The sequence below is a fragment of the Terrapene carolina genome, unplaced genomic scaffold (assembly GCF_002925995.2).
Source record: "Terrapene carolina triunguis isolate 2854851 unplaced genomic scaffold, T_m_triunguis-2.0 Scaffold552, whole genome shotgun sequence".
In the NCBI taxonomy this organism is placed as follows: Eukaryota; Metazoa; Chordata; order Testudines; family Emydidae; genus Terrapene; species Terrapene triunguis.
The window spans coordinates 347,182-360,796 of NW_020664903.1; the positions used below are offsets into that span (position 1 = coordinate 347,182).

A 13,615-nucleotide genomic window follows, 5' to 3' on the forward strand; every position below is an offset into this window, starting at 1 on the left:
GTGTCCTAACAAAATTTCCTCCTGTGAGAGATCAGACACACAGATCTGTCAGTGTATCTATTATGTCAGTTCCAAGGAATATCAGAGTAGGTCTCTTGGTATCTCATATACTGCTCTAAATCTAACTTGAGCCTACGGCACTCTGTATCTTCTCTGCAGAACCTTGGCAATGTGCCGTTTAATTCCCTGAAGAAGAAAAAGCATTCCAGATCTCTCTCTCTCTCTGCCTTTGCATTCCTTGGCTACAAAGAAATGCTGAAGCCAATAAGCAGTCCTTTCTGGACAACTGGACCCAACACTGGAATCTGTTTTTCGAGTCTACAGAGATTGCATAGTATGGAAATCTTGGGATCTGTGAGATCTATCAATTCTGAGAAGTGAGGATTGGATCGGATTGGAGTACAGTATCTTCATGTCCTAGGGATTGGCCAGGAGACCCACCAAACCTTAATGGCTATGTTGTCTAGCAGAAATTTGGCCACCCCAAACCAGGTTTCTGAGCATACACCTGTCTGAGGATGTGACTGGCTAAAAAGGTATTCTGGCTAAGGTTGGCTAAATTTCTGCTGCACAACTGAGCTGTTAGGAATGGGCCGGGAGCCCAAGAGAAAGTCAATAGATCCTACCCAGAGCCAAGGGAACGGACAGTTCCAGAACTGACTAAATTTACTTTTAAGACTTCTGATAGTAAGAGTCTAAGGATGGCTCCCTCTTCTCGCCTTCAAAGCAGAAGGATGATAGCATCAGCAAGGGGAAAACCCGCCTCCCAGACAAACAGGACATTGAGTGTGTGCATCAGAAAATGGCCAAATGAAGCAAATGTTAAAACTCTCCTCTCTAAAGAGAAATCCTGGATTAGATCAAAAGTTTGTAATGCATTTCCCCTGTCCAGTGTTTTGAGGACTTAAGCATTTAAATACCTTTGAGGATCTGGGCCTTCCATGCTGGATCGGTTTGCTCTGACCACTATGTTGGGCACGGAATCAGTAAGGCAAGCAGTTCTGCAACGATCGTGTTGGAATTGCAGTACTAGACCCCCAGTGATGTGAGTAGATGTGGGGCCTTAGTGGTACAGAACCACTAGTCAATTGACTCTCAGTACGCAAAGGTGTCATTCTCATACTGGCTGGATCCCAAGCAACTGGACCTCTTCTTGCCAATTGTGCTTGGCCGTCATAAGAACAGCCATACTAGGTCGGACCAAAGGTCCATCTAGCCCAGTATCCTGTCTTCCGACAGTGGCCAATGCCAGGTGCCCCAGAGGGAATGAGCAGAACAGGCAATCATCAATGATCCATCCCCGGTTGCCCATTCCCAACTTCTGGCAAACAGAGGCTAGGGACACTTCAAAACATGGTTTGGCATCTTTACCTATCCTGGCTAATAGCCATTGATGGACCTATCCTCCAGGAACTTACCTAGTTCTTTTTTGAACCCTTTTATAGTCTTGGCCTTCACAACATCCCCTGGCAAAGAGTTCCACAGGTTGGCTGTGCACTGTGTGAAGAAACACTTCCTTTTGTTTGTTTTAAACCTTCTGCCTATTAATTTCATTTGGTCCTTCGTTCGGCTGTCAAATCTGAATCCAGACTCATGCCCTGGATCCATGTTATCAGATCCAGATGCAGGCTTGGTTTCTGGCTCTGGATCCATAGCTGTTTGCTACAGGCTTGTACTCAGCTGTCAAATCTGGATCCTTTTCCTTTTTTAAAAAAAATTACAGCTCAGGATCTGTGCATTGTTGTGGATCCAGGTCTGGCTTTTGCAGCGCCAGGACCAGTGGGTGGCTGTTAAATGGAGATCTGAGTTTTTCAGCTCCAGATCCAGGCTTGGTTGCCAAATCAGGATCCTGGTTTTACAGCCCTGGCTCCGTGCTTTGCTGAAGGACCAGACCCTTTGGAAACTGGATCTGACAGCCAATCAGTTTAGGGACATAACTAGGTCTCCTAGGTCAATCTGAGACCTGGAGACCAGATCCTCAAGTAGATGTGGAACTTAGGGATGGCCAGACTTAGCAGACCAGCCTTCCATCAGCAGAGGTTTGTGAGGCAACCCCAAACAAAGTCCATGCCAGCTGGCAAGCTCTTTTTCTTTAAAAAACCTGACCAAGCACTTAACTGTGAACAAAATTTGCACCCAGAACTGGAAAAAAGTGGGTGGGGGGGGGGGAAAGGAAAACGTTGAGGACAGCGTGTGCAATCCAAGCTTGCTGCACCTTTGGCAGTAGGACTGAAGGGTGGTTGGAACACCTCATTTTATATCCTGGGAACTCTCCAGGATTGGAAGGGGAAGGAGTGGCCTCAACAGACACTACTTTCTATAAATCACAGTGCAGGTGCTTTGATTCCACAAGCATGGACAGGTAAAGGCTACTTGAAGAAGTGCTGAATTTAACAGTTTTAATGAAAGGAATCAAATTCCCTTTAACACATTCTTCATGTTTTACTGCTTTACAGCCAGCTTAGCCAATGAACACCAAAGTTCATTATAAAACCAAGTCACATGTTCCCATATAGACTTAACTAGTTGCTGAAAGCCTGTGTTAGCACAGGGGTGTAACCTGTAAAATTGTGGTGTTTTTAAAGCTGAAAGTGTATGAACTTAAATTGGATGGTGGTAGGGTGTGAAGCCCAGTGATGATTGAACCTGGTGATTACAAAAAGAGCCCTCAACCATCTTTTAGTAGTTTTTATTGCTTCATGCTGATTATGTTCTATGCTTCAGAGTGGTGTTTGGGGCTTACTGTGTTCTGATTGTGTTGATTTGCATGTGGGTTATCTTGTGCTGAGACTTGTGTAGATTGGAATAGATGGCAAGTTTAGGGGCTATGCATGTGTGGAGTAGCAGATGATGGGTGGATGGATTTTTTTTGTTGTTGCTTGCAGCTGCTTCCATAGCTTCATGCTCTTGGAATCGTACTACATAGGTTCCAAAGGGAGCACGTGGAGTCTTTTTAAATAGGGTGCTAGCAAATCCCAAAAGCTCAGATCCACCACTTAGCATCTCACACTGGTTATGGAATAGATGAGTTTGGTGTGGAGAACATGCATTGTTAGAGAAAGCATTAAAAATAAGGCACTGTCAAGGATTGCCTCCTGGCCAGATTTATAGCTGTCCTTTACAGTGATTCTAGCACCTTCCCCTGAAGCTTGGTCTGAGAGATGCCAGAGTAAATAGCACCACTGGTCTGACGCAGTAGGACATTCCCTACCTAAATAAGGGTCAATTTGTTTGTAGACTCATTTTTCAGGCAATATGTGAGGCAGGTTGAGTCAGAAAAATTCCCATCTACACTGTGGTGTGGGAACCACACCACCCCCCTTCCTGTAGTGCACTGCATCTCTACCACTTCGCAAAGTAAAGAATGCATTGTTTTAGTCTAACTTTAATAGTTTTAACTACCCCCTCAAAACTTAACCCCTAGAACCACCCACCTGTAGCTGGAAAGCTCACTCCCAGGAAGCTGTGAAGAATGTAAACATCCCAGTGGCAGCCTCTGTACAAATTGCTGAGAGCAGAGGAGGGAGGAAACAAATAGCTCTCATTTGGTACATTAAATCATCTAGGTCAGTGGTTCCAGGGGGTACCTCAATTCATTCTAGATAGTTGCCTAGTTTTACAAGAGGCTACATAAAAAGCACTAAAAGGCAGTACAAACTAAAATTTAATACAGACCCAAGCAAGCAATGTCAGTACTAGTGCTGTGACATTTTTGTAAGCAAGTAGTTTAAGTGAAGTAAAACTTGGGGTACATAGTGTGGGAAAGGTTGAGAACCACAGAGCCAGGTCATTTCCACACTGGTGTCTGGGTGCTTTTCTAGTAGTATAAAAAGTCTCCCCAAGCACAGAGACCCAATGAGTAGTAAGGAGTGTTTAACACAAAAGGATATACCAAGAATCAAAGTCAGTAATAGTAACAACCTCCTAGAATACATAGTAGGGTAACCTCCCAGATAACTAAATCCGGGCCCACTAGCTGCCCAATGTTTCAACATGGTCATCAGGTGAGACTGCCTAATTTGAGAAACCCCCAAATCAAACTCCAACTGAAGTCCACAAGACCTGTATGTTCTCTGCTCTTCTGGAAGAGACCAAGGTATCATGCTGGACATGCAAAAACTAATACCCAAGCTCACTGACTTTTTTTGGAAAATTTGGTCATTTTAGAATGTTATCTAAAATGTCAAGATTGGAGAGTAAGTTCATGCACAGATGCAGCTTTTATTACAATGCAGCAATTCATTTCCTATCATTAAAAACACCTTTAAAGAGTAGTCCATCATATCCAGAAAAGCATGTAGTTAAATAGTAACCACTGAAATTCTACAAAGGTACACATGACTTCTATCCCATTTGTGTACACTGTTTAGGATTTTTAAAAGGAAGTGTAAGATTTTGCTCTAGCAAGACTACAGCAATCTTACATTGAAAATACTTGCCTACTGACTGGTTTGCCTACTTTTTTGAGCATGCTATCAGTTTATGCAGAAAGATTAAAAAAGCGACCATTTTTGCTAAATTACCAGGGACTAATGTTTTACTTCATGTTAGTCAGGAATAAGCCCCACTACATCAGATGGTGAGACATGGATGCCAACCTCCAAGAACTGAAGCTGCTACTGAGTGATTAATTGTATACCTCACTCCATTTTATTAACACCTAACAGCTGTATTTTCCTTGTGAATAAAAGTCAGTAGAATGGCACTAGTATAACAATTCCTTGCATTAAAACCTCAAGATTAAAGTAAATGATGCTGCACCCTCCTCTCTTTTTAGAGACATTTCAGGAAATTAAACCACAAGATTGTTCAAAGTATGATGGATTTAATCTAAATGCACAAAAATCAAAGAATGATGTACCATTTTTCCCCCCACACATAGGAAGAAAAGGAGCATTATGCAGTTTGGTGCTCTAATTACACTTGAATCATGCCATGAATTATTTTTACACCCTGGGTGAAATCTCCATGCAAGACTTCAGTTTACAGACAAGCAATTTTAAGTCTCATGGACATACATGATAAAGCTAAGTTGACAAATTCTGAATCTCTGGTTATTAAACAGGTTGCCAACTCAATTATGGGAAGTCAACACCCTAGATATACTGAAGTGTTTTTTGAACAAGTGTTTCATTACTGAGAAGCACAACACTAAGCACTGAATTTAAGAGTAATCCTGACAGACTGCCCAGCCATCATAGGATCATAGATCCAGCCTTGTTAAGTCATGGAGCAGTTAACTATTTCTAAGCAGCAAGTGGCTTCTCAAGGACTTGCATTTTACAACTGAAATGTAGTACTGCTAACTAGCTAATTATTCCAAATATTAAATTTAAATGGCTGCAATTTGACTCCCTTTACCTTGAAACAGTATTAGATTAGAACTAAGATGTGCCTAAACCATCCTGATTTAAATGTTCTGCATAGAAATGTGTTAAATACTCAAAAGTTAAATGCTTACAACAAATTTGTAACCAAAACTTTAATCCCAAGGATTTCACAAAACATTTTACAAGTGACATGAAAACTCCTGCACAGTAATGTTTTTCACTTCTACAATGTACCCATATGCACTCAAGCCATCCACTCCAGTTGTGTAATTTGGTCTGCTCAGAAATTCTGTAACATATGGTTAGCCAAACAGCTTGCATTTTAGGCTATCAAGTATTTTAAAAAAAATGCTCTAATTACATTAAGTACAAAAATTACCTAGGCCCAAGGGATAAAAAAAATCTACATTTTACATAATGTAGCTCTTCAGAGTTCCAATATGGGATATCAACAGAACTTCCCAAAAAGCTCTGTACGAAACTATCTGCAATTCAGTCACCTCTCTACTTGCTACTGGGTTTGCAATTTCTGCCTTCTTTCCAAAAACTGTACTAGGAATCACCATCTTGTTTTGGATAAACTAATAAACATCTGTTATGACATCAGGCTATTACAATGAATATTCACTGCAACCTTCCTTTTAAAAGTTATCTACATTTGATACCCAGAAAAGATTCCAGGACAGAATAGAAATATATTTTTCTGTCTATGCAAGACAAGTTGAACACCACTCAAGGCAAATGAAAGTTAAGCATACGGGTACATTGTAAAACAAAGTTTTATTACAAATCATATGATCTGTTCAGAACCATATACAGATTCACATCTTTACATTTGTCACCTGTTACAAGATACAAGAAACAAAGCAAGTTCAACAGCTAAAACATTTTAAAAATGCACCAAGCTTTATGAAGTCTCCAACAAAACATAATGTTCTGTACATACTCCTCCCTCCTGTGCTCAGATCTAATGACTTCCTGTACACAGCTCCTCCTGAAGTCCTATTTTCTCTCATTTGACCTGGAACGACTAAATAAGAGAATGAAAGTTAGTTTATTAGAGATGGAACTAATTTTATTATTTGACTTGGGGACGTTACTTCCAGTCCAACTCTAAATTACATACTTGAAACTTTTGGAAAGTGCTTTAAAAACTGTATTGAGTGGATGAAGTTATGAAGATATCAAAACTGATCTTAGGTTACAAGTTCATTGAGAAAAGAACTTACCTAAAGCACTAAAGAAAAATGTTCACTGTAGCAGAGCTTTCAGTTACTGCATTGATGATATGGCATAATAAGCCTTTCAAAATTAAATAGAAAGTGAAATCTGAAGATACAACATATTCTTACCTACGAGACCTGGAAAAGGAACGGGAAGGCTTGTGATTTCTCTCCCGTGAAAGTGATCTCTCTCTCCTTCTGTCTCTAGAGAGGGACCTATGAGATTACAATGAAAGATGAATATCCACATGAGTGAAGTTTAACTGGATTATATTACAAGAGAATGTTTGAATATGCATGACGGACCATTACTGTGCAAAGAAACGTGTAAAGATAGGTCAAGTGTCTTACAACTGAAGCGACCAAGAAAATTCCAGGCCTTTCCATCTTTGCAATGTACTATTTGAGCACCACATTAGTTTTTTATATCAAATTGCCTTTTTCAAATATCACTGCCTTATGTTTTAGCATGGCTAGTTCAGCACTGCATTAAGTGTACAATTCTATTACACCTCATTAAAAAGTATCACATTCTCTGTAAAGTTTGGAACTATTTAATCAGGAAACTTATCCATTAATAAGGCAGTTGTGACAGTAGCCTCCTTCCTCATGTAGTTAAGAGGAATAATCAGCTTGAATTCAGACACTGCTTAAAACTCCTATTGCATACATACATTTTTACATTTAATCAAATTTTAAAAATTACATGCACAGTACTATAGTACTAGAGCCCCTGGTTTCCATCTGATAGTTTCCTGTGCTCAACCAACCACTGTATCATGTAGCTACATGCTATTAAAGCAGCTTTACATTCCAAGAAACTAATGCATTTTAGCAATGGATGCAACTTTTCCTATGAGTGCTCTGAAGTGAAAAATAGAACTCTAGAGGCAGTCCACTTCATGAGTAGGACAGGCTTGGGGTACCATCAATTTCCCCAACAGTTTGAGAGAGTGTCTCAACACAGCATCAGAGGGAAGCAGCGTAGCAACAAGGAAACACGGTGTATTACTGCCATGCATGCAGGAATGCTAGAAACCTAGCAATGATGGAGCAAACCCAAAGTAATGGAAATGCTTTCCCTCCCCCATCAACCCTGGAACCTATTAAAAACAGTCTTTAGTAAGTGTTCTTTGGAACATTTACCAAATAATCTTAAAACTGTTTTATGTTTTGTATCAGCAGAACTACTTTAAATATGACACTTGAGTGAATACAAGCAAGGACTTCACTAAGAAGATTCCTTAGAAAGCACTCTGGATAAAACAGTAGAGCCCAGGTTTAACCAACTGCTGCTTACCTGCTGCGGCTACGAGAAAAGCTTCTCCTTCGTGGTGATCTAGAACCAGAAATAGAAAAATGAGCCTTTTTATCAATTTCTTTAGCATTAATGGGATGAGGTATTTCCCAACTTGTCAAACTCACTGTTGGGCCCAGTGAACGTGCCAAGAAACAACTGGCACCCATCGTCCAGTAAAAATGTATGGAAAGATTAACAATAAAACAAAGCTCAGTGTGAACAGCACTTTTGCAACCAAGAATTCACTTTATCTTAATGCTTCACAGCAGACCTGTCCAATGCAACACTTCCATTTCAACTAAATCCACTGCCCAGAACACCACACCAAAGTCCCACAAGTGGTTCCAAAAAACAGCATAGACCAATGTTTTGGAACCCATGCAAGCCAAAAAGGTCCATGACAAGACAAGAGATACCAAGTGGAGAAAAAGTGAAAATGCGCTCTGTGTAAATACTGATATGCCATTAAGTGCTACATTAGAACTGCATATTTGTGACGGGCATTCTCTGAAATGCCACAGAGTGTGTTTAGACTTAAAAACCTTAGCTTGGCCCAGTTCATCCCAAAAAAGTAATTGTTTTAAGTTTTGAAAACGGTTAGTAAAACCATTTAAAGGTGATAGGACTTGGCAGATTTGCAAGGAAAAGCTACATTTGTTAGAGCTTTATTAAAAATTTAGTTTGGCATCTCACATGCAAATATACCTCATTTACTTTTGGTTCCATTTACATTAAAAGTTTCCTTATCACCCTTAAGAGTTTTATTCAAGCAACATATGTACGTTACCACTCAATTATGCACAGCCAGCCTTTGATTGAGAAAAATAATTACTTATAAGCCGCTTACTCCTTATTTTAACCAGCAGTAAACTGTATAAGCAGGAAAAACTTACTAGTTTTTGGTTTCAACAAGCTAGAAATGGTGAGGTGAGGCTGCCGGACTGACTGCCAAGAAGAATTTGCTGAAAAGGTTTTGCCAGATGTTGCGTTGTATTTAGTTGGTTGGCGAAGGGGGTGTTGTGGATTTTTCCTGCTTTTTTGTTAGCCGAAGGCTGCTGCTGTAGTTGTTGTGAAGACATTTGGTAAATAAACAGCTGAGCTGATTGGCCGGGAATGTGTGGGCGGTCGAGGTGGCTGCTGCCGATTTGGTTAAGGTTGGAGAGAAGGCTGAGAGAAAACAGCATGCTCGGGAACCAAAGGGCGGTGCAACCTGACGACTGGCCATGCCTGGGTCATGTGAAACGACACCAGCCAAGCTGAATGGGGCGCGCTGGTCACATGACGCTGAAAGGGCTAGTTGACTGGCTAATGCAGACTCAGAGGGTGGTGAGAAGAGACATGATGGTGACTCTGTAACGGGTTCATTTTTATTAATAGATGGACCAAAAAGCATATAAAAATGAAAAACAAGCCATCAGTACAACCATCTATCAGCTAACATACTCCTATTGTGGTTTTTTTTTTTTTAAAACAGCAAAAGGGACATGGTTTCAAGCTTATCCTGTGAGGACTTCACTCACCTGCAATAGGTAAATTCAGTCCTGTATGAACCATGTTGTAGGTGTGAGACGTGCACCGTTATAGAACATCCAGACAATTTAGTCTGGGTCCAAGAATATAGGCAGTTACCAAAAACCCTGCTATATTTTAGATTTGCGTTTGCAAAACTCAAATGACAGATACTGTCACAAGACGTTTTAAATTCTTTACTACTGTCAAATTAGATTTGTACATTTAAATGCAACTGTTACTTGTTTTATCATTATTAAACAGCTGCCTGCATGGCAAATATTTGAATTGTTACGAAGTGGAGAAATGCACTTGCATGGAAAAGCTAAGTTGCTGTATGTAATGTTTGCCATTATGGAGTAAAGGAAAGGGAACAGCCTAAGTAGATGTATGGGAAGAAAGGGAAAGTGACTAGAAGATGTGCAGATTTTAGGAAGGAAAAGGGTAAGTCCGGGGCAGAGGGCGCTGACTATCAACTTACAGTGACCTAAGGACAAAAGCCAACGTTCAATACAATTTATGTTCACCTTGATTTTTTTATATAAAGTGTCTGGCATCTCCGAATTGTGATCAGGATGTTTAAGATGTTACCCATCAACATGCTTTAAAGAAAGCCTGCTTCTATGATGCTAAATGGTAACAATTTCAACAGCTCTATGCATGATCTTTGCCCTAGGGTACCTGCGGCGAGGAGGAGGACTTCTTCTGCGATAATCATCTCGAGGACGCCTACCCCATGAGGGAGGCGGACCACGATTACGACTCCGTTTTTCACCATTAGACAGCTCCACCCTGACACGGCACCCGCAGAGTGTTCTGGAAAAAAGGTTACTGTTAATGCTCCACGCAACAAATCTGTCTGCACTGAAGACACACTGACATAGCACTGGAGAAGGGAAATATTTCTTGTGTACATTTAGTCAAATATATAAGGTGCTCGGATACTAACATAATGAGCCCAATACAAAATGATCTAAACAAATTCACAGGTGACCAGAGCCTCTCCTGTCCAAAGCTACTTAAACAGGGAGAGACAGCCTTCAGGACACGGATTTTGTAGATTTGACTTCATTAACTCAAACAGTAGTTTATATACAGCTGGAAACTAAAGAGGATCGATTTTACTGAACACTGCAGTTTTATACCTTCACAGCATTTCTGTCTTATGTCAAGATAAAAATCTTAATTGAAGCAGATTTTACTGTATACTCTGAACAAAAATGGCTTCCCTAATACCATTTCTGAGAGAACAAAAAATCCTGCATCTCCTCTCTCCATATAGAGGATTTTACAAGAAAACTAAACCAATTCATTTTTAAATTTGATTGAGATGAAGGGACAGCATTTAACACTCAGGTACAATTTATGGAAGTCACAATTGCACTATGGCAGGGGTTCTCAAACTGGGACTCATGAGGTTATTACATGGCAGGGTTGCGAGCTGTCAGTCTCCACCCCAAACCCTGCTTTCCCTATAGCATTTATAATGTGGTTAAATATATTTAAAAAATTAACAAGGGGGTCACACTCAGAGGCTTGCTATGTGAAAGGGGTAACCAGTACAAAAGTTTGAGAACCGCTGCACCAGGGTTTACTGTGAAGTCTTTACTCAATTGTAGCTATAGAGACCTGTGAATTCAAAATCAAGGTAGGTTGCTCAGCTGTTTATAATATGTTCAAATCTGGCTGGCAGTCAAAATGCAAATATTTTTATATCAGTATTTTAAAAAATATTTAATAGCTCAAAATTCAAATATATCTTTGTTCTCATGCATTTCAAATTTTAAACTTAGCCCCATCTTAAAAGCAATGATCAAATACCAGACACTTCTGAAGTGTTACATGTATTTAATAGTATTCATAAATTAAATCACAAAAACTAAAGATTCCCTTCAACTCAAAATGAAGTGTTATTGACTTAGTGTCCATCTCTTGTGCCTCATATGCCAGGTACAGGTGGACTCAAACTAGGCTGAACTCTAGCAGCTCAAGTATTTCTTCTAGATGTGTTTAGGCATTTGAAATTTCCACTCTCAGGCCAAGTCTATACTAGAAAGGGTTTGTCAGCATATCAGCAAATTATAACAGCTTATAGCAACAAAACATTTCCTATACCAATTCCCCAAATGAAAAACTATAGCAGCAAAAAGACTTCTTTGCAGGTATAAATGCCTCTACACTAGGGCTTTGCCAGTTAAACATAATGAATCACACTCTTAACCAACATTATTACACAAGCAAAGGATTCTAGATCTGGCTTCAATGACCAAAAATATGAACATTGAAATTATCTGTGAAAAAGCCTATTTTTACAGTTAACCACCTCAATTAAAATGGTTATTCTGCATTATAAATTAAACTAGTCAGTAAGTAATACTAACCAACAACTGCATGATTGGTTAAGAAATTCAAGACCATGATGTTTCAGTGTTACTCGATCTTGGTCAATTTAAGTGTGAATACAAGTTGCTTACTGGCTATAGCATTTAGTTTTAATTAAATTAACTACATAGCCTAAAAAGCAAACGTTACCTTCCATCTAATTCTCTCACTGCATCAGCTGCATCTCGGGGATCTTCAAATTCAACAAAAGCAAAGCCAGGAGGATTTCTAGCAACCCACACACTGCGCAGTGGTCCATAGTAGCCAAAAGCTCGTTCCAATTCAGTTTTGTTGCCATTGTTTCCAAGGTTACCTACATAAACCTTGCAGTCCAGCGGACAGGAGTCACGATGCATCACTAGAAGAGAAATACTGAAAGTAAATTTTTCTTTACTTCCATTCAACCTACAGATAAGTACAGTATTTTGGCCTAGATCCTCAGTGGTCGTTAGGCTGCTAACTTCCACTGAAATCCATAGGAGTTAGGTACCTAAAAAGTACTGCACCCAGAAACCACAGCAATGATACATAATGAAATATAAAGATTAGGCTCCCCACGGGTTAACGTGTTAAAACTATAAACGGACTTTTCTTCACTAGGATTTTAACTCAAGTTAGTTAACTTGAAGAAAGACCACCCTTCTTTGGGAAAGAGGAACGAAGAGTACTTGTGGCACCTTAGAGATTAACATTTATTTGGGCCTAAACTTTCGTGGGAGGAAAACAGGACCTGTGGTTCTTTAACCCCTGGAGACTATGCCAGGTACAGGTGGAATCAAACTAGGCTGAACTCTAGCGGCTCATACGTAGGTATACGTTATTAGGAGACTAGACCCCTCCGCGTCTAAATGTCGGGTCTGGAAAGTTGGCACCAGCAAAACCTGCAGGGGGCGCCGCAGCCCCCGCGAGCCGCGGGCTCTATTGTTCTCAGAGCAGCGCGCGAAGCGGATCTGCGCATCCAGGGGCAGGATCGGGGGCCCGGGGATCGGGGTCAGGCCCTGGCGCCCGCCGCAGAGGGGACCCATCCGGCCTAGGCCGGGCATGTACGACCAGCCTGTCCCTCCCCGCCCGGGGCTGCACGGAGAGCGGAGAGCGGGGAGCGGGGACCCCCCCCGCGCAGCTCGGCGGCAGGCCCCGCGCTCCCTAAGCCAGCTCCCATTCCAGGAAGCCGAGATGGGAACTGGGCTCCATCCAGGCCCGCCCCACGGAGGACCCTCGCCCCGGATCCCCCCGCGGCGCCTCTTGCCCAGCCAGGCCTGGTCTCGCCGCGCCCCCGTCGCGAGGGGGGGTCCGCGTTCGCGCCTCGAGTGCGATCTCCCCGCTGCGCCCCCGCCCAGGTCCCCTCAACGGAGCGGCCGCCGCCCGGGCCCGGCGCACAAAATGGCGGCGGCTCTTTGTTCGGCGCCGGCGGGGCCTGACGTCTCCATCCGCCCCAACGCGGAGCCCGGCCCCGGTTCAGCCCGGCCCTGATCCCCAGGTGAGGCGCTCACCGATTCCCGGGGTGGGCGAGTGGGTGCGAGAAGGGAGCACGCGCTACGTCGCAGCCGACTCGATCCCAAACAGGCTCCCGCTCCGCTTCTCCTCACTGGACAAAATGGCGGCACCCGCCTACCCTGCCCGGACTTATATAGCCCCACCCTGCCACCACGTGTCCAGCCGTCTGTCAAATCACAGAGTGCCTCTCAAAGGAGTGACAGTTCCATGGAACCCGCCCTCGCTTGCTTCCTGAATAGGGCCTATACCTACTGAGGGCTTCCCCCTCCCATCGTCCAGCAGCGCCAGCCCTCAGCTCTGGGGCTCACTGGGGACCCAGAACGTGGGCTGTGGTTAATGTGCAAAGTCATGAGGCTAAGATGCTGCCCCCACCCTGA

The 13,615-nt window shown here is 42.2% G+C and overlaps 1 protein-coding gene across 1 annotated transcript; it reads right to left on the bottom strand.

Annotated features, from left to right (window-relative positions):
- Positions 1–5,467: 5,467 nt before the first annotated feature.
- On the bottom strand, positions 5,468–13,339 carry SRSF3 (serine and arginine rich splicing factor 3). The gene is made up of 6 exons (XM_024212226.3): positions 13,235–13,339; positions 11,895–12,102; positions 10,044–10,178; positions 7,854–7,892; positions 6,683–6,769; positions 5,468–6,360 (listed from the first exon to the last, which is right to left on the bottom strand). Exons 2-6 carry the CDS (start codon positions 12,098–12,100, stop codon positions 6,333–6,335), a joined length of 495 nt encoding a protein of 164 aa, XP_024067994.1. The 5' UTR covers positions 12,101–12,102; positions 13,235–13,339; the 3' UTR covers positions 5,468–6,332.
- Between the last annotated feature and the right edge of the window lie 276 nt (positions 13,340–13,615).